Source organism: Pholcus phalangioides, unplaced genomic scaffold (genome assembly GCF_987345545.1).
Source record: "Pholcus phalangioides strain wild (caught in Gottingen) unplaced genomic scaffold, Ppha-v1.0 ptg000007l_1, whole genome shotgun sequence".
NCBI lineage: Eukaryota > Metazoa > Arthropoda > Arachnida > Araneae > Pholcidae > Pholcus > Pholcus phalangioides.
The window spans coordinates 5,039,179-5,063,254 of record NW_028301600.1 but is presented as its reverse complement, the minus strand read 5'-3'; the positions used below and the strand labels follow the sequence as shown (position 1 = coordinate 5,063,254).

General features: G+C 38.6%; 1 protein-coding gene across 1 annotated transcript in view; it reads left to right on the top strand.

Moving 5' to 3' along the window:
• Positions 1–17,151, top strand: part of LOC149084822 (uncharacterized) — a 70,793-nt gene extending 53,642 nt beyond the window's left edge. The window contains exon 7 of the mRNA XM_089232565.1: positions 15,232–17,151. Coding sequence (XP_089088691.1) covers positions 15,232–15,516 — 285 coding nt within the window. The 3' untranslated portion in view covers positions 15,517–17,151. The remainder of the gene's footprint in view (positions 1–15,231) is intronic.
• The last annotated feature ends 6,925 nt before the right edge of the window (positions 17,152–24,076 follow it).

Here is a 24,076-nt window from a genome sequence, read left to right as displayed (position 1 = left end):
TTCAGTTCTAACTGCAATTTATATCGATGTTCTTGAAGCTTTACCATATCGATGACAGTTTCCTATTTTTGATAAGTTTTGCTCTTTCCGTTCTAGTGTTAAGCCTTATTCTACATCTAACCAGTCGATGATCACTTCCTGTATTAAATTTGTTGAGAACACTGCAGTCTTGGATCATATGCTTCTTATTAGATAGGATGTAGTCGATCTCACTAATTGTTCCAGTTGGGCTTCTCCAGGTCCACTTTCTTTGGGATTTCTTCTAAAAAAATGAATTCGTGATGCATAACTGTTCGCTCTCTGCAAATTCGACGAGTCGGTTTTCTCTGTCGTTTCGTACACCGTAACCATGACTTCCAACTGAGTTTTCACCATTTCTTCTCTCCCCAATTCTGGCATTGAAGTCACCTATTACTATTTTGATATATGATGGTTTCCTTTATACTATGCAGCTCGTCTAGTTCTTCATAAAAGTCTTCTACTTCTTTCTCAGAATAGCTTGTTGTTGGTGCATAGACTTGTATAATCTGTATCCGGTATCTGCTTGATATTTGCATAACCAGCTTTGCAACTCTATCAGATGTACTATTTAACTCAACGATGTGATTTTTCCACTTTTTATGTGGAAAAGTCACTTGTAGTGTCCCTACTATTATGTGTGAAAAGTATAAAAATGTGTTGCTTCGATTCCCAATACAAGCCTAACAGCTACAGTGCAGTTTAATTAATTTCAAGACAATTATTCGAATTCTCAAACAAAATGTATTACATAGAGAAAAAAATAAAAACGCTTAAATAAACAAATAAACTGTCGTCCGATTGAATTAATAAATCAGTTTGGTGAGACGTATGGTGTTTCGTCTTCCCCCCCCCCCCCAGTAGCTTATCAAGGCGCAGAATAATGCCTTGGAGCATAGTTTGGGAATATCTATCCTAGTGAAATTAAGCCGAACCGGACTTACGCAGGTGCAAAGGGTGCGGCCGCAACAGGCCTCTATATTTTATGGGCCGCGAAAACGGGATAAAAATACTTTTTCACAAAGCAATAGCTTAAAATTTTGTCCAAGACCTCTTAAATTCAGACATGGAACCCCCCCCCCCTTAAATAAAGAGAAGGACGCACGTTGACCTGGTGCCCCAGGCACTGGACCAGTGGAGGCGCTAAATTATTTTAAAATTATTCAAAATTACACGGGAGAGGCACAATGCATGCTTGCCCGGCTGAAAGAGTATCTAGTTGCAGCCCTGGGTAAAAGGCCTCCAATATTTAAGTGCCGTGGGACACAAGAAAATGTTTTTCAGACAGTGGGCACTATTGTCCAAATTTATTGACAAATTGTCTTTTTTACGACAATGCAATAGTGGTTTGATAGTCATTTGCGAGTGCCAATGTAAGCCCGGTGCACATCAGGGTGTTCATGGACACTGGGGATGTGGCGTACCCAGGATTTTCTCGGGGGTGGGGGAGTGTTTTACATTTTTTCCTTACCCGGGGAAAGAGAATTTGTTTTTTGCTATAAAAATTGCAGGTAGCCACAAACCCCCCCCCCCCCCCGTTTGAGTACATTAATGTACTGGGGGGTGAAAACCATGTTTAGAGGGTCGAAAAGCAGTTTTTCCCCCAGGGCCGAAAAAAAAACTTGAGCCTATTCTTGAAATAAACCAATATATATCGCCTTGTTCCTCAGTTGGTAAACAGAATTAAGAGGGGGTTTATAATTACGTAGAATCCCGTTCCTAATCATAGTCTTTGAACAAAATAATCAAATTGGATTTATAAAACGTCCTCATTAGTTTTTTAAAAGAGTAAAACAGGGAAGTCCTTTTGGTGGCCCGTTGTGGCAGCACTTCACGTACAGAGCCGCAACTAAACAACTGTAGTTTAAGCAAGGCCATGAGAGAGAGAACAGGGGTCTGGCATTCCATACGCTTAACCACGAAGAGCGCTGGGTTTCCACTTTTTCCGTTAAAAATTACGGGGAGTGGGGCGCTAAAATGGAATCATCACTTCAAAAAAAAATTACCTCCTCTTTTTCACTCCCCAAAACACAGGGAAACTCTTTTTCTTATTAGCAGAAAAAGGGTGATGGAGGGAGAGATGACTTTCTCAGTTCTCTTTGTTTGTCACTACTGGACAACTAGAGAGAAAGCAAACTGCCCAGTATCTCCCGGAGGGCTAAAGAAGAAATAAAAAAGCTAGTGTGCGTGTATTCTTATGCACTGTATATGCACTGCTCATCAACTCAAACCTTGAATTTTTTTACTCATCGCTGTTATTTTTCATGTTTATTTTGACAGTAGTTTTTATTTACCTTAAGGATTATTTTCTATTTATGTGTTTCTAGCTTTTCTAACTCGTTTCGGCCCCCCTTATAATTTGGTGCCCTGTGCAATTGCATAAGTTGCACCGCCCTAACACCACTACCGGTCATGCTTTCTCTATATCATTATATTTCTATTCGTCGTGTGACATCTGTGGATGGTCATAATTTTATTGATTTAATTTAAAGTCATTTGTTCCCATTTCTAGTTGGTGCTACATCCTTCTCTTCCCACGATATATCTTTTATGTACGATCACTCCATATTGTTAATCTTTATGATTGTATAAATGCTAATTAATTTCATATATGTATGATTTTATATTAATTTTTATTCTTATAAAAAAATTAACTCCGTTTCGACGATGCCGTGGTAGGGTCCGCGCTGGGCTGATAATACACTCCGGCGATGATCTTTAGCGTAAAAATTCCCTCGGGATAAGCACCTGATCACCTGCGCTGTAATATTAATACAAGTACAAATACCACAACCGGTAAATTGCCCAACGAGGTGACTGAAAAAAAATACCCATAAAAAATATGGATGTCAAACATAATCAAAATACAGCAACCCAACATGATAGCATTTATCAAAGAAGAAAGAACTAATAATTAGTACTATATTAGTACTATACACTGTACTTATTACTGTACTGTACTGTAGTACTTATTACTGTACATTAGTACTATTAGTACTATACACTGCCCATAAAAAAGATTATGGTTGTCTCATCTAAGTATGGATAGCTTGATAGCTTCTAGATTCATCCTACTATGTTTATCGCACATCTTTTAAACATGTCTATTGTGTTAGTCTGACTACCGGTCACCAGGGTCACTTAAGTCACGACCCCCGGAGGTAACTATTCCATTTATTGACAACCGTATTAGAGAAAAACTCCCTGCGACACCACAATTGTCCCTTACTAAATGATACAGGCATTCCCCGGGAATACAGGCCTCCCCCCCCCCTTGTCAAAGCAGTCTATTAACGGCGCATAAATAACTCATGATTCATCATATTTATTCCGTTGAAAATTTTAAACACTCCGATTATATCCCCACGACACTTGCTTTCCTCTAATGTAAACATATTCAAGAAATCAAGTCTTTCTTTGTAGCATACCGTCAACCAATGATTTTGGGTCAGGGCCAATGTTATCTGCCAGCCAAGAGAGAGAGAATTAACATCCTTTTTACTTTCCCTATATATATAATCACCCTTTTCAATGCCCTTCTTTTCTTATTAAATGGTGACAGGTCACCCCGTTCTACTTTTATACTCTCTAAATGCCCATTTCTTTTCCAGATAAATGTTAAGTTCTTTCTCCGTGAACCAGAGGGGGTGCGACAAACAAATGCGCTTTTTACGAACGAAAGGTATGACGTCTTGCAAAATAGAGGATAGTTTTGTCCTAAATTCTATCATTAACATACCATACCAACTGATTCCAACCAGTTTTTGAAATTTCCCAGTTTTCTCTGAAATGGTCAAAGTTGGTTCTTGGAAAATAAGGGACCATTCTTGAGTTATCAGCTTTACCCGAAGAAAAGTTACAGATAAAACACTAATGACATGATGATCACTGGAAGTAAACGAGTTCAACAAGATACTCGGAACTAGTGAGAAACTAAATTCAAAGAAAAAGTACACCCAGTGGCTTCTGATACCTGCTGATACAAAAAATTATCGAGCATCAACTTAAGAAAGCCTTTCCCATATTAATCTCTACCCTACAGGTTCTCCCAATAGTTACCCGGGTAACTGAATTTTTCTAATATGACAATCTTCTTATGCTTACACGTGTAGAAAAATTTCTGATGAAATTGGAGATGTAGTTCTGATTCTTATTCGGCGGATTGTAGCTACCATAAGCTTATAGTGCTTTTTTATCTGCAAGCTCAACCCCTGCAGTTTCAATATCATTACTTTGTATGTTACACTCTTGAGCCTACAAACATGATTTCACGTAATTTAAGACTCACTCCCTTTCCTGCAGATCTATTTCTCAAAAAAGTATCGTATCCTGAGATGCGTAAAAAGGATCGCCATGGTTTGCTCAAGATTCTGTAATGGCTAGAAGGTCTAGGAAAAATTTCCCAAACTTTCTGTTCCATCGCCCTCTTCTTCAGCGAAATTTTTTCTATCATCCACCCAACTCAAGTGAACCCATAAGATCCTATGTAAGATTCTATACCTGTAGCTTCTATCTCCCCCTGGACCTTTCTATCGCCCACCAAGTAGCGATATTGTCTACTTTGAGAAACACTCTGGTCTAGGCCCGCCACAGCTATCATTGTTCCTAAAAAATCTTTCGTGTTACCAAAGCTGCTGGCGTTTATTAGCACACATTTTTATTTTTCCTGTGATTTAGTGTGGGTCTAAGTCAATTCATCGCTGTACAAATTTGTCGCGATGTCAATTCGTCGTGACAAATTTGAATTGCTTTACAATTCAAATGTTTATTTTGATCATATAAATAGGGTACTGGGTGTTTCCCTAAGGATCCCTAACTTGAAAATAAATACCTCGGAAACGATAGATAGACGCATGAAACCAGTGGTATGTTTATTAAAAAAACCGCAAGAATCCGATACAGAAACCTCAAAATTTTAGTTACAAATTGCGACGAAAGATGGCGCCGCAGGCGGCATTATCATAAGTAGGCTGTACATAGTGGGTAATGCAAGTAGCCCTCGTTGTATTCACATCAAAAGCGATTCAAAATGTGCACCTTTCACACAACCCACATGTCGCAAACTAAGAATGAAATTGTCAGCGACTCTCTGTAGTGCGGAAATCGACACACAAGCTTGGCAAATAGCCTCCTCCAGCTCGTCGAGTGTTAAAGTATTGTTGCGGTAAACAATGTCCTACAGTGTGCCCCACACAAAGTAGTCGCAGGGGGTGAAGTCGGGCGAATGCGGAGGCCAGTCCATGCCTTTTCCCTTCACTGTCGAATAGTTCAACGCAATAACTCTACCATCGAAGTATTCGTCTAAAAAGTCAAAACCGGCTTGTGTACGGTGTGGGCGAGCCCCATCTTGCATGACCCACGCCGTGCTTAGTCGATCGTCCAACGCTTGTTGAGTGGCGACAAATCGTTTCAAAATCGCAATATACCGGTCAATCGTCACCGTTTCTCGCAAAAAAAAGGGCCCAATGATACCTTTTCAGGAGATAGCAGCCCAAACGGTAAGTTTTGGGCAATGGAGTGGTCGTGCGTGAGACAAATGTTCGTTTTCGGTACCCCAAAATCGCCAATTGTGTCTGTTAACGACACCATCCAGATAAAAATGCACCTCGTCTGTAAACCATATTCGGGCGACATCGAAACCAGAACCATCGATCATGTTGAGCATCTCGTTAGCGAAATCCTCTCGTTTTCATTCAGCTCGAACCGGCATGGCGTGCCGCCATTGAATCTTGTACAGAAACATGTGAAATGTCTTCCGCAGGATTCTGTACGTGCTGGATGGCGTGATTCCAGATTCAGCTGCAAGTGTGCGGGCAGATTTATTCGGATGACGCTCAATAACTGCAGCAAGTGGCATTGCATTTTCAGGTGTAACGACGGAGTGGGTGGGACCCACATTTCCGACTAACGCATCGGCCACGTTGCCTGTCTGTTGAAATGTTTTTAATAGCTCACGAATTGTTTTCCCATCTGGGCCTTTTGCGACTTGAAATCGCGTTTGAAAACTTTTCCTTGTGGCAGCAGGGCTGTGATTTAATCGGTGGTACTCCAACACAATAAACACAAGTTCCCCCATGGAATACATCACTTTCGGAATTTCTTTCACTATACGCTAATAGCGGTCACCTTCAACGGCGAAATCTTCGACGACTGATCGTTCTCGGCATCTGAGCTCTCTTCACAGGAATCTGTGATGCTACCTCGACGCCATCTAGCGGCGCAATTTGTAACTTAAAATTTGCGGTTTCTGTATCGGATTCTCTTACGGTTTTTTTAATAAACATATGTATCACTGGTTTCATGCTGCTATACCACCGTTTCCGATTTATTTATTTTCAAAGTTAGGAGTCCTTCGTGAAACACCCAGTATTTGCTTTAGGCGTAAAAAATGAAACTAATTTTTTATTCTTAGAATGTTCCCCCACCCCGTCCCTATTTTAATTCTCAACAAATTAAGGAAAGTATTCATTGAAGTCATCCAGGGACGTTCAAGCGTACACCAAGATAATAAATTGCGGTTAAATAAATTTTCAAAATTTAATTTCCACCGTATAAGCCACGCTTCTCGCTTTCCGTCGGGGTTTCCATTTCTCGCAGCGAGGGGCGTCGGGAGAAAATCAAGATAACAAATTGGGGTCGGTGCACCCCCCCCCCTCCAGCACAATTTCCGTAAGTCACTAATGCATATATATTTATACAAAGAATACATCTTTGAGGAATTTTTTATCCACATTACATCCAAGTTAATAAAGAACAGCTTTGAAAAGCCTTATTTTTAAATTATTTTTTCACAATGCAATATGCATTTCAAATCATCTTATATTATTATGCCAAAATAATATTCAGACACTCTGACCATAGGAGCAAAAACCTGGGGACTGAGGCCATTTGAACTCTGTCCTAATAACTCCTGAATATACAATGCAATGCACCATCCCACCTCCTGCGTACGGGGTTGAGTCCCGTATATACGGAATGAATGGCGATTTTTAGCCCCCTCAATGTTTTCTTCATGTCGGTGCCTTTGACTGGCCAAGGGCGACAGAAGTGTTTGGAACTTGTGGTTTCTTGTCTTGAACTGTAAGTAGGAAATTTTGATTTCTGAACCAATTCTCTGGGTGCTCATACCCATTCCATAAAGTACTGTGAGCAGCCACCGCATCTCTGTCTCCGACGCCACTGCAAATGCGAATAATTTTTTTAGATTTTTTTTTTTCAACTCTAAAGCAACAACTCTCAAGTAAAAAGAATGAAATCAGACTTTTAATTATCCCGTTATATGTAACTTGTACATGACACTCATACGGCTCCAGTCAACGATTAGTAAAATATTTCTTACAACACGGGTGAATTATCACATTACAAACAATATAGGATTATATTCAGAAGCGCATTTCCTGGGTGAAGAGGGATTATGTGGGCTTTATCCCAGTATATCAAGTTCAAGTAAAGTGGTGGCAAATTTAAGTAATTGGTAATCAAGAACATGAATTAGAAAGGAAGAAGGAAGGCAAGGTTTTTGAATAGCCCACAGAGGTAGTAAAGCCATAAATCCGCCTCTGATTACAGCCTACATTTAACAGGATAGTTATAATAAAAAAAAATGCATATCGTACATAAAACACTCCACAATATCTAAACCTTTATTTATTTTCCGTACCTTTGAGTAAGTACCATTTCATTTAAACACTTATATAACGTGAATATCGGAACAAAAAGCTTGACGCTGATTAATAGAATAATAAGTGATATGCTATTTTAAATATTACTACAAATTTTCTCTCTTTTTTTAACGAAACGTAGGAAAAGTTTTCAATTTATTTAAATTAAAATTAGAATTCAAACAATTTAATTTAAAAAGTAATACATTATTTTCTGTCATCCAATCTGTACCTCTATTTTATGATGCAACAAAAAATTCAAATAAAGAAAAATTAGTAATAGGCTAATTCATTTTTTTTTTCAATATTGCATTAAAAATTTTGTAATTTCGGAACATGAAATATGTGAAAAAACTTTTAAATGCACACAAATCAGCATATCATTTCCACGTTCGGTTTTGCAATATTCCATGTTTTTGCCAACAGAAAAATGTAGACCAAGCACACAAACCTTCACTACCAAAAACTTAGACGGTAATGAAAACTGTCTGAAAATATTCAAACAAGCCAAAGATATGCGACTGACCTATAGTCGTCTTTCTTATTGGCGATTACATGGCCTCCACCGGTACTCATCCTCTCATCCTGAGGGCATTATGTGAACGCATCATCGAATCGTCATTCATAAACACTGTACATTTCCCCCTTTGATTGCGGTTCAACTCCCTTCGCTGCGAGAAATAAAAATCCCGACAGAAAGTGCGGCTTATAGGATTTTAAAGCTAAATATTAATTTAATTAAATTATTAATTAACTAAATATTTCAGGCTTTTATGGAGATACGAAAGCTTGAATAACCAAGCGGAGATCGAGATGTAGTTTGGAAAGAAAATTCACATTTCTCGGTGAGGAATCGAACCGCCAATCTATCACTGTCCGGGCGAGTGTTCTAACCTACTGCAGAGGACAGAAATTTCACAATTCTATAAATTTTCTCAATTCTTTACATTCTCTGTAGATCGCCGATGTGGTGGTCGAGTGGTCATAGTGACGGACTCGCATCGCGGGGACCCGGGTTCGAGCCCCACCGTCGCCACAGTGGTGGTCGGCTGAAGTTGGTTTTCTGTGGTTCCCAACTGCGAGCCGATCTCCACGTTAAAAAGTCTTGCCACAGAGAGCAAAAGACCTACAAACAGTACAAATATTCAGTCACGACACATCACTCACTTCACTTCTGAGATATAGATGGCAGCACTGAAAAATCATACACAACACTAGATACGCACTCAGACTGTTAGGTACACACAATTACACTTCCGGCACAATTCACTAGGTAGAAAATTGCCTATGGCGATAGACCTAAGTTGTGCTCGGTTAAAAAAAAAACCAGACATTTCCCTTCCTTAGAGCATATGTATGAATGCTGAACGGGACTGCGCATGGACAGCCCAGCTCAGCTAATAGCTCTTACGACGTTAGGCCCCAGATGGAGATGCTGCAGTGGTAAATGTTGGTAACTCTCGGGGGGAGGGAACTCTCGAGCCCGTGAGAGGCTCCACTGCAATTTGGGGAATATCATGAACACCAAAATTTTTCCACAGACTATTGAAATTCAATCATAGCAAAAATCAATTTTTTAACATTTTTAAATAATTATCACAAAAAATGAGTAACTTTGCCTGGTTTTAATTTATACAAAAATACAAGATCGCGTGGAACATGTACAGCGAAGAATGGACATTTCGACGAATTAACGCTGCGATAAATTGACGTCACGACGAATTGACACTGCAACAAACTTGTACCGTGACGAATTGGAGCTGCAAAAAATTTATACTGAGACGAATTTTTACAGCGACAAATTGAGCCGCGACGAGGTAAGTAAGACGAGTGTAAGTCCCGGTATATTGTGATAGAAACTCACTAATATATTCACTATCTGATTCATTCCCACCAACAAGACTTTGCTCCCAGGGATCTTTCGCTTTTTGAAAGCGCTTCGAACGCCGTTTATCTTCTCTCCCCCCCCCCTTTCGGAAGACAAGAGCGCTCGAAACCCTGCAAGTTCCTACACTACCCCTGTGTTTCCTAGCTCGTTAATAATAGAATCTCCGATAATTACACCATCATAAATATCACCGTCTACCTCTTCCAAAGCCACCCATAATATCTCTGAATTGTCGTTGTTCGTGGAGATTACTTCTTCGTCGACAGGTGGTTTCATTATTCCCGGGCTCTCGAAGAATCTCACTCTCTCCCATAACGCTTCGACCAACTTACCCCTCTCTAAACAATCCTCACACTTGAAGCTATCAGCTACTATCCCCCTAGTAAAACCTTCCCTCGCAACCCCTACACAACACTAATCAAGGTTGAGTCATGCTAACAATAATGCTAAAGATAAGAAACAATATAACGATACTTGAAAGATAACGATATCAAAGAGACGGGGAAAAAAATTAATAAACGGCCGAAAACAAAGAATCAGATGTTCCCTATTATACCAGCACATGGGCAAAAATTTGATTTTCGGCAAAGAAGCAACGGAAAATAGAACCTGGCGAAAGTAAAATGAAAATTAAATGAAAGCGGGAGAGAGAGAAGAGAAAATTTAAATCAATCAAAAATACGAAATGAAAATGAAAAAAGTTGAGAGAAATAAAAAAACACTTATCTCACAAATCCAAATATGGCGGTCCTTCCCTGCTCTGATAATATAAATCCGATGGCGAAATCAAACTAAATAGAGCAATAAATACAAATCAAGAAAAACAAAGAAAACACCGAAGAGTTTGACCCCAAAAAAAACCACGCCAGTGAAATCTCACGAGAACGCAGAAAATCACAAAATGGCACACCGACGCCGTAAACAATCTCTCGGTAAAGGTCCCTGCTGAAGGCCAGCGAGCGAAGCGTGATAAAAACACGTCTAACCATTTCCGCGACCAAGACGAGAATGTGAATAATAATTGTTCTGAGCTGGTGTTAGCTATGTCGGCCCTTTTTGCTATACTGTGTAGTAGTCTCGATAATCCGAGGTGAAGCCACTGACGGCTTAGCAATATCTACCCGATTTTGACCTGATTTTCTGTTTGATCCAGTTTGTCGTCATTTAGCAGCTTGGGGGGGATGGGAGATGCAGTATCAACATTGAAGGCTGGAAAACTTTGCCCGATTTTGCTCCGCTACCGTTAATTACGGTGTATACAGGGTGCATAGCTAACAACACAAACCGCAAACTGGTGAATTGTTGATCCTGAAAGCATACTTCCGATTAGAAAAAGTATTCACATGACGTGTAAAAAATTGACTTTTCATATAAACACCGTGTGCTCAAAACCCTATTAGAAAGTTGTTGTTCGGTCTCTCCTAGAACCAACAAAAAAAAAATTCGATGTTTTTAAGTACAATATTTGCTAGGATATTTGAATTCAAAAAATGGAGGGAAGTTGGGGAGAAAAACGGGATAAATGGGGATAAGACGCATTTTACCCTTAAATCTTATACGTGAAATCTTATTCGTTTCTGCTTAAATAACTCGTGAACCGTTTGTTATATAGAAACATACTTTCTATTAAAAAAGGTATTCAAATAAAGTGCTCATTTTCAGTATGTCAACTATTTTACTAGAGAGTGTATTCATACCAAGATACAATATGTAAATTTTTGTATGGGCGGGGTTCTCCTAGTGTCTAACTTCTAATTAGAAAGATGTTGCTCTGTCTCTGTTATCTGAGGGCAACAAAAAATTTTTTATGTTTCTAAGTACAACATTAGCTGCGATATTTGAATTCAAAATCACTGAAATTGAGGGGAAATTTATTAAGAGAAAAATTTGTTCTGTGCTGTTCATATGCTTCATATATGCCGGTTTTTCCTTCATTTTCAGCGATTTTTACTTCAAATATATCTCAGGTAATATTACACTTAAATCGGTATTACGATATAAAAGTTTTATAAAAATTATTTTATAAAACTTGAAAATGCAATTTTAAATAAGCTTATTGGTTGCATTTGTCAAGTTTTGTAAAATAATTTTTTATGAAACTTTTATAATGTAATACCGGCCTAGAAACACCAAATATTTTTTTATTGGGCTCAAGGAAGACAGGACAACATTCTAAGTTAGAGAATTGAGGGACCGCATAAAAATAAAATTTCGTTTCTCAGTGCATATACTAGTAGAAAGAATGATATGTCTAAAATGCGCATACTATTTGGATACTTTTTCTAATTGAATTTTTTAAGATTAAATTTATTATAACTTTTTCTGACGCACTAAGAGATGGCTCACAAAAGATATCTCTCTAATGACCTGAGAAGGCTGATAATTTCCATGTTCGAAGACCGAGTTATTCAAAAAAAAGTTTCAGGATTGTTTAACTGAACTCTAAGGGGAGCTTTTTCTGGAAAAATATCAGCACTGATGGTGTTTAGAATTCGCGTGGGGTTCTCGCACACCTGGAATCACAAGGAGAGTTTATAGAAAACTAATTGTACTTACCAAGAACATTCGTCATGCCACCCTCAAGTAACTGAATGCAGAATAGGCAAAGTACAAGATTCATGCCTCTGCAACCGTACTTTACGAAATCTTCTCGAAGAGAAGAGAGATTTATATATAGGTGCTGCAAATGAACCCCTAAACCTCATCCAAATTGACGGCAGAAGAGTCTCAGTTGCAATAGCGTGATAAGTTACGTCACCTACAAAATGGATGACTGGAAGAAGATTCCTTAACTAACTTTACAATAAAGTATCAAAAATCCTCTTGCGAACTGGAGATGGCTACGATAAATTCGTATGGAGAAGAACAACAGACAGTGCCGTCTTAATGCATGGGCCCGGGGGCCTCAAGAGAAGAGGGGCCTCACAAAAATGAGATCCGGTTGAAATTTTCCAGGATATACCAGGTAGGGCCTCCGAAAAACCACTTGGCCCGGGGGCCCATGATACTCTTAAGACGGCCCTGACAACAGAAAGCCTCAATGATGAGCACATTGATTAAAAAAAACAACAACAGAAGTTTATTTTGTCATTTTTTTAACGTTTGCACATGCATCACAGCCAACGGATTAGGTAAATTGTGCATCGGGAACTCGGAAGTCTACATGCACATGACAGATAACTTTCTGATTCCCAGTGACCACGAAATGGTATTGGTATTCAACTAATTTTGAATTTCAAGACAACGAAGTGGCTTGCTATCGCGGCAAAATCACCGCCAGTCCTCTATTTTCTCCAAAGAAAGCTCATAGTAATTTGAAGACAGTTCAACCATGAAACTGTTTCTTTTTTAAACTTCGTCTTCCAACATAGAAGTTATCAGCCTTTTGAGAATTTCAGAAAGATATCTTCTGGAAGCCATCTCTCAGTCGCAATCCACTCAGAATGTCAGAAAAGCGAAACTAAAAGCCTCCATACACTTAATCGGACGTGACATGGTGAATTCTGATTCATGGCAATTCTGTCATAGAATATCCCTAGTTAACTTCCCTGACATCGTCACGTCAGAGTAGTGTGTAGCGGCCTTCAGAATTATGTCCAACAAGCACACGTCCTCACTTCCGACATAATTTCTGCTCTGTTGATCTTGCAGAGCCGATGATAAATACGCTTAGATGCTTAGATTTTCAGTACATTGGTAGTAAAAGTATATATAGAGAGAGAGATTTCAGTACGTTGGTCAAAAATATCAAATAGACTGATTGGTTTCATACAAAGAAAAAAAGTTTCTGCGCTTTACTAAAGCCACCTTCCTGCTTTTTGTAGGCTTAGTTCGTTCTGGCCTAGAGAGGAGGTTTTCAACGTTTTAGTGCGAGAGGAACTCTTGATGGTTATACTAGCAACGTTGCTTTTCTTTTTTCATCTGCTCTTCAGGGCCATCTTAAGAGCATCATAGGTCCCCGGGCAAAGTTACTTTTTCTGAGGCCTCCCTACCTAGATAGAAATAATAGCCAAAAGTTAACAAAACTATACTCTAAAAAATTTTAACCAGACGTCATTATCATGAGACCTTCTTGCATCAAGCCCTGTGGCCCCATGCACCAAGTCGACACTGCTGCTCGTATTTTCTCTGTGCGCAGAACGACATTAATTCATACACACCCATTACGTTTTTAGTGGTATTTCCATGCACGATTTTTTCACCATGAGGGACCACGCATGCAATGTAGGCCGGGTCCAGACCGACCGAAACGCAGCGCCACTCTGAACAGAACAAAAACCTATTTGGAGGAGTGGCTCAGCACGGCACGCATGAACATGCCAATTTATTTGTTGCGCCGACACGCGGTGGATTTCTTTGTTTTAGTCCGATGCTAGACGAGCGCAATTATCCCCGTACGCGAAAATTCCCGCAACGCACGAGCGCTTTTTTCTCACAGGTACCCGTTTCATAATAGGAAAAAAACCTCCCGTCCATGAAGTGTTTTTTTTCGTTTCCGTAGTCCGTCCGTGAAGTGTGTTTTTTTTCGTTTCCGTAGTAGGCAACTCCAGTAAATCATTCCCCAAAGCGTGCGCGAAAAATCCTGTCCGCGAATTAACGCTCGTGTGGCATCTGCCTTATAACGATGCTCAGATGTTATAAAAATGCAGTTGAAATCGTCCGCTAGTAAATTTCGATGTAGAATGGTCAAAACATGTAATTGTGTATGGAAAAAGAATATATAGACACACACAGAAAATTATACAGATGTCTGCATCGTGATGCAATTTTATTCTGCAAAGTAAAAAGTAGGCAGAAGAAACTTCAAGGAGATGATAGGAAACTTCACGGATGAGGATAAACAGAGGTAATCGTAAAAACGTACGGGAATCCTTAAAATGATAGTGCAAATGAAAACTTTGTCTCTTAAATGATGACGTTTTTTTAGCATTTTTCAATCAGGTAATTTACAAATACAAATACAAATACAAATACAACGCCACAACAGGCAAAATGCCCAACGAGGTGGCTGATAAAAAGATGCCCATAAAAATATGGTTGTCATATGTTTCAAAAATACAGCAACCCAATTAAAAATGCAATTAACACAAATTACAAACAATATATACACATGATAAAATATTATACGATGCCCATAAAGATTACTTATGGTTGTCTTATTCTAAGAATGGATAGCTTCTCGATTTACCCCAACATGTTTATCGTATTTCTTTTTAAACGTGTCAATTGTGTTACAATTTACTACCTCCGGGGGTAAGCCATTCCATTTATTAACAACCCTATTGGAGAAAAATTCCCTGCGACACCATAACCTTGCATTGTCCCTCACCAATCGATACTGGTGTCCCCTTGTAAAAGCAGTCGATTGGCGGTGTACTAAAAGTTCATGGTCCATCCTATCCATCCCATTGAAAATTTTGAACACTTCGATCATATCTCCTCGACACCTGCGTTCATCCAATGTAAACATATTCAAAAAATGAAGTCTTTCTTCATAACTCAAGCCCTGTGTGCCAATAAGGACACGCGTAGCTCTTCTCTGCACCCCTTCAACCAAGTCTATGTCCCTCTGTAGTGGAAATTTGCCTGTGGAAATTTTTTTTTTAGTCATAAATGAATTTTATAAAACAGTTAATTCATTTAAAATGTTTCTGATTTCTCTAGGAAGTTCTTTCTCAGATATGGGCCACACTGTATGATTATCCCGCTCTCAGAGAATGCAGTGGGTTGCAGCGTTACGTGAGAGATTGCGTATCTCTTGCCTGGAGTCTATCCACTCAACAACCACCATTCGTCCTCGAATATGACATGAGAACTTTCCGAAAAGATTTGCACGTCCGCTTTCATACTTCCAACGAAGATTCGAATCTCATCAAGACATATTTGTGGCCTTCATTACTCGAAGGGAAAAACGGGCCTTGCGTGCATAAAGGAGTTGTTATCACCTGAATAATAAGTACAAGATAATGAATTTCTAAACGGTCCATATACGATTCCAACCGTTGGTTTTTTAGACGATCTTCAAAATAATCCACCATAAACGCATCAGTTTTTCTTAAAAAGAAGTGCATTGAAAATACCGCGGCTAGTAGGTTCAATAACTACAACTTCTGTATCACTTTTTTGTTGAAAACTTTTGGGAATTCAAATATTTTAAACTGTTTTGGTCACATATTTCACACATATGGTGAAAGGTCTAAAACTCAAAGTTTCTTTTAAAAAGACTAAAATCTTTTTAAAAATTTAAAAACCAATGTTGTATAAGCTTGACAGCGCGAGAGAAGATAGAAGCTATTTTATTATCTCTGTTTCAGTTTTACAACCCGTAGTACCTTTGTATCAAAATTGTTTTTTTTCCCATGTGAAAAGCTTTACATGTTATATGTTCATTATATTTATTGGAGATATGTTTTTGATAAAAATTTGAAAATTTACAGCGTTAGTACATGTTGATTCGACTTTGTGATATAAATGAAAATTAACAAACTTTTGAGAAAAAAAAATTTTTTATGTACAAAAGGGTGAATCCAACATCCAACCTATTCTGCCAAACGAAAGGAGGTGATAGACGAGCCCAAGTGGATTATGAAACACCCCACCAACAATGTACTACCTCAAGCCGTGTTTTCGAGTTATGGTGGATAATCGGATAATACGTTCAAAATCGAATTGTCACCGAAATTTTTCATCGCCAATTACGCAAACACTCTTCTAGCTACAATCGATCAAATTTACAAAAAACTTGTCCATTGCACCAGCTTTCGAAAGAAATTACAATAAACCATATCGGTGTTCTGGTTCAGGAGAAATTTAACCTTTTATCCGTGATACATCACTAAAATTGTCGTTTGTCGTTACAGATTTTGAGAGATTGGTGAAGTGAAAAATTGAACTTTCGCCAAAACGTACCAAAATTACTTCGACGAACACAGATTTCAGTGATGTATTGCGAACAAAGGGCTAAATTTTTCCTGAAGCAGAGCACCGATATGGTTTATTGTAGGCTGTTTCGAAAGCTGGTGCAATGGAAAAGTTTTGGTAAATTTGACCGATTTTAGCCAGAAGGGTATTTACGTGATTGGCGATGAAATATTTTAGCGACAATTCGATTTTGAAGTTTGCCAATCTGCGCTTGTAGCTCGCCAATTAATCCAGATATTTCTATGTGAATCATGTGATCTTATAGGACTCTCTTTTTCCGTTCTTTCCAAATATGGACTTATTGTGCGTGTAGGTCTCTTAGAAACTTCACAAATGCAGGTTTTTTTAGACTTGACACATGTTTTCCATAACCGATTATCCACCATAACTCGAAAACGGTTGAGATAAACAGGGTTGGTGGGGTGTTTCATGATCCACTTAGGCTCGTCTATCACCCCCTTTCTTTCGGCAGAATAGGTCGGATTCACCCTGTATATTTTTCTGATAGATTTATGATATTCACTGTCATTTTCCCTTTTTTGTTTTCTCGTTATAACAAAAATAAAAACATTTTAGTTTTATTCAATAGTTTTCATATGTAGCACATATATTTATTGATGTTTGTACGTGATGAAATTTTGATTAAAAAGTAATAGTATCTCACCGGTTTTGCAACAGCAGTAGTAATTATTTTTACAGAACGAAAATTTTAATTTACTTTCTGATTTTCTAGTATCTTCACACACACACAGTTTTACTATACTATATATATTTTTGAAGTGATACATCAGATGTGTAAGCACAATCACACTTAAGTGGACAAGGGGACAACTTTCGATGACACCCTTCTGGGGGCCATGTTCACCAGTGTGGTGGAAGTCACTCATTGAATTGAAAAACTGAAGAGGTCATAGCCTACAAAACATTTTTGCCCTTTACTAGTGGGCCAAATAGAACAGCTGGGGGGGGGGGGGAGACCTACCAGTTAGCTTATTCAAAAAAGGTTGCAGGGGTCTGGGGGCATAATGTTTTACAGACGCTGGTTATAGCAAGATTGGAGCTAGACGGATACAATGAAGGTTATATGTCGGGGGAGGGGGGGGGGCTAATCTTGAGGAGACGGAAAATTTTAGCGGCTGCAATTATTTTCAAGTTTTTGGGGGGGGGGCACACCGGTATATCGAAGGTTTGGGGGAGGTAGAGTAAAGTTTTAGGTTACTAGCTTTTAAAAAGCATTTTAAATTCACAGAAATTGATTAGAAGAAAATGCCGTATAAAGATATTTTTTCTCCCACAATATTTAACTTTTTTCACAAAAATATTCTAATTTTTCATGTTTTGAGGGGAGAGGGATTCCATTTAATTAGAAGAAATTTTTCTAATGGCGTAATTTTCACGATATTTTCTTACAATTTCATATCGAATAAAAAATCGGAATAAAATTTTAGAAATATTTCGACCATTGTTAAAATTCGCAATTTTGTTTCTGAAATCACTCTTTTCAATAAATTTGCCCGAAATTATGCACCGAAACACACAAACTCTATATTCAAATAATGTGCTATAACTATTAATTGTTTATTGATTATTTAGGGAAGAGGTTCCAAGAACCAGGGTTCCTGGAGATTTTAGGGGCCCCGTGACAACAGATTATTTTAGTATTCTTTCACATGTACTTCCTTTAGAAATCAAGCACGTGTTTATACGAGTCAGTTAATGTTTGCAATTTCAAACGCAAGATTCCCACTCCTTTCTTGACCGAAAACCAGCAAGCATCAACAGGACAAAAATCATTGCAATTTATTATTTTCTTTTACATTTAATGAATCTCATTGAATTTGTTTTTTGAACACATCTCGTCAGATTGCAACGAATTTCAACTTTCAGCTCAAACATTGAAAGAAAAAATTTCAGATGAAATTACGCTTTTTAAACGTAAGAAAACAATCGAAAAATTCTTTGAGAGAGATATACGATTGATAATATAATTATATCATTGAGTAATACTACTAATATACATACTATGCTTCATAATAAGTCAATTTTTTAATTGAGTTGAATTAATCGTAAGAGGTCGCGTGAAAATGCAGTTTTCTTTCAAGGAAAAACACTATGTAAGTTACCGTAAAAATTTTCAAGTCAAAAAAAATTATTTTTTTTAAATCGACGCTATCGCGAAAAGAAAATACTATCATACGATGCTGAAGGAGCATGCATGGCCCCCACAAGGGGTGGGCTGACAAGGCTCCAGCCCTGGAGGATCATCGGGAGGATTTTAATCATTTTTTTGTTTTTTCACGCTATAAATTCATCATAAAGGGGGGGGGGGCCGTCATAGATCCCAGCCTAGGGGCCCCACTTCAGGATGTGGGGGCCATGGGAGCATGTATCCCCTATCTGTATATTCAGAGAAACGATGCTTGTTTTCGAAGATACAGTCGACGCTCGTTATGACAACTTCACGTTATAGCGACAAAGACTGGTAGGGTAAGTCCCAAATGTTTTATGTTTTACTTATATAACGACCGTCCCAATCAGGCCCGACCACACCCCCAAGTCTCCCCCTCGCTACGACCTTGCTCCAAACATAACGTCCATTCTCGACGAGACGAAGGGGTCGTTATATCGGGCGTCGATTGTAATACCAAAATTTCTCTTTTATTGCCTATACGTATTGTCATAATCACTGTAGATATGGATAGCATTCTTGATAGGCATGAGAAGGCAGTAGTGCCTTTTACTTAAGTCATGAAAATCGGTCATTATGAGAGGTTTTAGTAACATCAAAATACATTATTGTACTTATGGTGTAGATTCAACAAACATCTTCCGTTACAGCAGTCTTCCTCAAAGTGTGCGTCGCGGCTCTTGAGCGTCACCCCCTGCCCCTTCCCACCCACATCCTGCCGCAGGGCACAGAGGCTATTCTCTTTGCCGAGCCGCCACTATAGTGAATTTTATAACGTGGGAAAAAAGAATGATTGGAATCATCTCGGGCTCTGAAACCAGAATCCTGATCCCAATCCCATCTTTGTGGGGGTTGGGGGGAAATGGCTCGAATAATGACAATATTCATTAGTAAAACCAGCCCCCGGAGATGCAGGACCCCAGATGGTGTGGAGATCTGTGACAGTAGGCTTTACCGATCAATTTACAGTTACAATACATCTGGAATGTACAGCGCACATTCAAAGGGAGAAAAAACACTTTAGCTCTGATGAAACAAGTACGAATTTCTGTGTGCAACATTAGTTTTTTTTTTTTTCTTTTCTTTTTTTTGCCCAAGGTCCATATTTACAAAGGCTTCCTTGGTAAAATGGTCTGAGTTTTCGAAAACTGATGTTTTCCTCTCGTCCCCCCCATCACCCCCTTGTGTCCATTCATAGCCTGGATAGTCCTACTTTGGGAAACACCAATTTCGACACTCCACCAGAGTTTAGTTCAGATTTCAGTTTAGTTTTCACGACTCGAGGTTTATAATGACGAGCGATCTTCGAAACGAGCAGCGCGAATGTTTGGAAGAATTCATTGAAATGTATAGGAATAAGAAATGCTTGTGGCAGGTGAAAACTAAAGATTGCCATAACAAAATTAAGAAAGATGATAATTATGAGAGATTGGTGTGGAAAATGAGAGAAATAGATCCTCTAGCGAACAGAGACAGTGTTGTTAAAAAAAATAAACAGTTTGCGAAGCAATTTCCGAAAGGAATTGAAAAAAAAAAAGCTTTGAGTAAGTATCTTGATCCATTCTGAGAAAATTATGCCAATCTTTTGGTGCAAATCTCAATTCCTGTAATAATTTAACGTGTGAATATTGTTGAATTTTTTTTTAAACCAATCTTTGTACCACGTTACCCGTTTTTTTCTCTTTTTTTGAGTTAATAACTTTCTGTGCCATAACCAATCCAACTACACCTAAAGCACACATCATCTGTGGAAATCATACTAGAAAATTCCGAACTTTATAGACTATGAAAAAATCCGAACTGATCAAAAGACCGCGAAGACAGAGATCGAAGAACGAAAATATCCCCACAGATTGCCTAGAACCGGTTCCAGAAGCTTTGCCTGCACAGGTATAACTGAATGGTGTGGATGCATCGAACCCGTTCAGTTATGCCTGTACAGGTATAACTGTGCAGGTATAACTGAACGTGTGTAGGCCCCTTAAGGGGGTCAATGCCTTGCTTACTTTCGATGACAAGGGGAGGTCAAAAATGGACAAAATTCTACTGACGTAATACTTGAATGGCCCCATTTAGCATTAAAATGAATCACCCCAGATTTAAACTTGAGCGATCAGAAACATTTATTTTTAGCCTGATACTATGAATTTAACTTGGCAAATAATGCAGTCATTAGTAAATATTATTGAGACAGTAGGGCGGAGTAAGTGAAGTCTATTTCTTAGTCGGTTTTCGGACCGTTAACATTTTAGTTTTTAATTATTTTTCTTTTTTCCATTTTTTTATAAATACTTTTTTAATTCTGTATTGAGGACAAAATAGCTAAAAAATAAGATGTTCTTCAATATCCCACCCACAATTGACAGACCATTCATTCACTTCTAATCCTACGCCCATTAAGTGATTCTCTATTCTTTACACACTCAACATCAGGACCTTTTCTTTTGTTACAGTATTGGTTATTTTTTTTTCTTCCTGTCCTGCTCACAAAACACATTTAGAAAAGTTCATTTTTCTTATTTCAGTGAAACCTCGCTAATACGACACTCGATACTACAATAAATCCCTCTATAACGATATTTTTTTTATCAAGTGTTGTTCGGAAATGTATACACTCTAATAGCGATAAAAGTATACAATCTGATAGCTTCTCGATATAGCGATAAACCCTCTACAGCGATATTTTTCCTTGTTCCGCAGAGTATTGTTATATTGAGGTTTCACTGTATATATACTATACTTTTCTCATTCATTTATTTTATCGGTGAAAAGAATCGTTTATTGGCTCCACAAAGCAATATTGTAACATGATATTAGGATTACATAACAATGTTTTTTTGTGGTTTTTTTTCTGTTCAAGTATCCAGTGTCTAAATTGTCTGAAATTTAATTTCTTTCTTATTATGGACTATCTATAATACCCGGTGCTGCCCGGGATTTCTGGGAGGATTGAAAAAGTGGCAAACCATTACAAAGGCATATGCTTGTCTGAAACGCATTGTTTGAGAACCACGGTAACCCTAAACTAAACATTCCGAAAGTGATTGTTAAAGCTCAGTAATCATTGTTGCCCGAAAATTTTTTTGCCCATTTCAGCTTGCCCATTTGCCCAGCTCTGACGAACTTTTAAAGTACACTGCTCAAAACAATTAGGGGAGCACATGGTTTTAACAAAATTACGCAAAGATGTATACCGATAAGTAACATAAAATGAATCATCCATAATTTAAAGCCTAGCAGGAAACGGAAGAAGAAAACTTCATATGCAAATCAAAGTTCATGACGTCAAAAACCAGAAAAAGGAGATAAGGGCACAAATCGGAATGTTGCAGAAATGTCTGTTTTATTGCCGTAACTGTGAAATTCGATTGCGCAGTATTTTTTTTTTGAGACAAGGTGACTTGAGGATGTCTCAACAACGTGATTTACCGGAATCCATGGCATGGCATGTTATAGGCAGACCGGAATCCGGGCAAACACAACGTAGTGTCGCGGACGCTGTTGGAGTCGCCAGAAGTGTTGTTGCAAGGCTGTGGAATCGATTCCAAGAAACAGGAAATGTTAGACGTCGACCAGGGCAAGGTCGGCCACGCGCCACTACAGCAACTGATGACCGGTATATACGGTTAACAGCCCGTCGAAACAGAACAGAGAATGCTACGCAGCTTCAAAGACGGTTGCTCTTGGCAACAGGACGAAGGGTGTCCAGCCAAACAGTACGTAATCGGTTTGATGAGGGAGGGCTCTATGCACGTAGGCCAATGGTCTGCATTCCGTTGACCCCACGCCACCGTGCGGCCCGAAGAAGATGGGCTGCTGAACATCGAGATTGGGAGCAACATGATTGGAGCCAAGTGCTGTTTACAGACGAGTCCCGATTCAGTCTGGAGTGTGACACCCGACGTGTTCTGGTATGGAGGGACAGGGGCACTCGAAATAACCCCGCATTCGTTCGTGAAAGGTCACAATACAGACGAGCTGGTTAGATGGTATGGGGTGGAATCAGCATAGGCGGACGTACGGACCTGCATATCATTCGGAATGGCACTTTGACGGCCCGAAGGTATGCAGACGAGATACTGCGACCTCATGTCATCCCTTACGATTCCTTTGTTTTCCAGGATGATAATGCCCGACCGCATAGAGCTCGTCTGGTGGAGAACATGCTTGAAGCTGAAACAATACAGCGTATGGAATGGCCAGCGTGCTCTCCTGACCTGAATCCAATCGAGCATGTTTGGGACATGCTCGGACGATGCATTGCTGCGCGACCAAGGCCGCCTGTTACTGTCCGAGACTTGCAGATTGCACTTCTTGAGGAGTGGAACAGTATTCCCCAAAGCCTGATCGATAACCTCATCGCATCCATGGCAAACAGGTGTGCAGCAGTCTTAGCTGTTCGAGGAGACCACACGCCCTATTAAAACTCATGCATCATGTCTAAACAGTACTTTTTTTTATCGTTTACATGTAACCAAATTGTAGCCCTAAATCATCTTTTCATGTTTTTTCCATATTTTCAAAGAATTAAAGCTTAATTCCAAATTTTTTTACGTCTTTTTTCTGTATTGCGCATTGATACGCGTGTACTATCCATTGTATGCCAATAAGTGGCTGTCTCGCACGGTTTTCTTCACTTTTTTGCTTGCTCCCCTAATTGTTTTGAGCAGTGTAGTTCAAGTCGGTTCCCATTTGGTATATACCCAAAAAATTTGGCGACGATAGATAAAAATTTCTAGATTTGTGTAGAGAACATACACAAACAAACAGAAATAAATTTAATATACATGGTGGTAACTATCGACCGCCCAATAATTACACACGTGATTCCTTGTGAAAAACAAATATGGAAAAGTATTTTCCGTTTTTTGATGACCCATAATTAATGAGTTATAACGCTTTAAAAGTTGATGACGTCACTTCAAAATCCGGCCAAATTCACCAAACGTACACCAAATTTATAACTTGGCGTTATTTTAAACTGCACAATGATATAACCCTATGCAATCGAGAAAGTAAACCAGTTTCTTTTCCATCTTTTGTTGTTGTGTGAACTTTTTTCAAATTTTTAAACGGGTGTTAATTATTACGATTTTATAACGTTGCAGATCTTTTTGAGTTCATCCATAAGATTAAAAAAAAGCTACTGCCACCCCGAAAGTTCTGAAATTTTGCTCAAATTAGTTACTCGCCATGTTTAGTAAAATGAACTTCGGATTTCGAAGTTAACCCTAGTATTTTTTGAAACAAATATTGAATATTTTCTCATATTTTTGAAAATTTTTATATTTTTTCAAACTTTAAAATTCATAAAATTCTAACGGATGATCAAACATCGAAGTTCGAGATTCATCTCACTATAAAATGCCATATAAATATTTCTGCAAAGTTTAATAATTT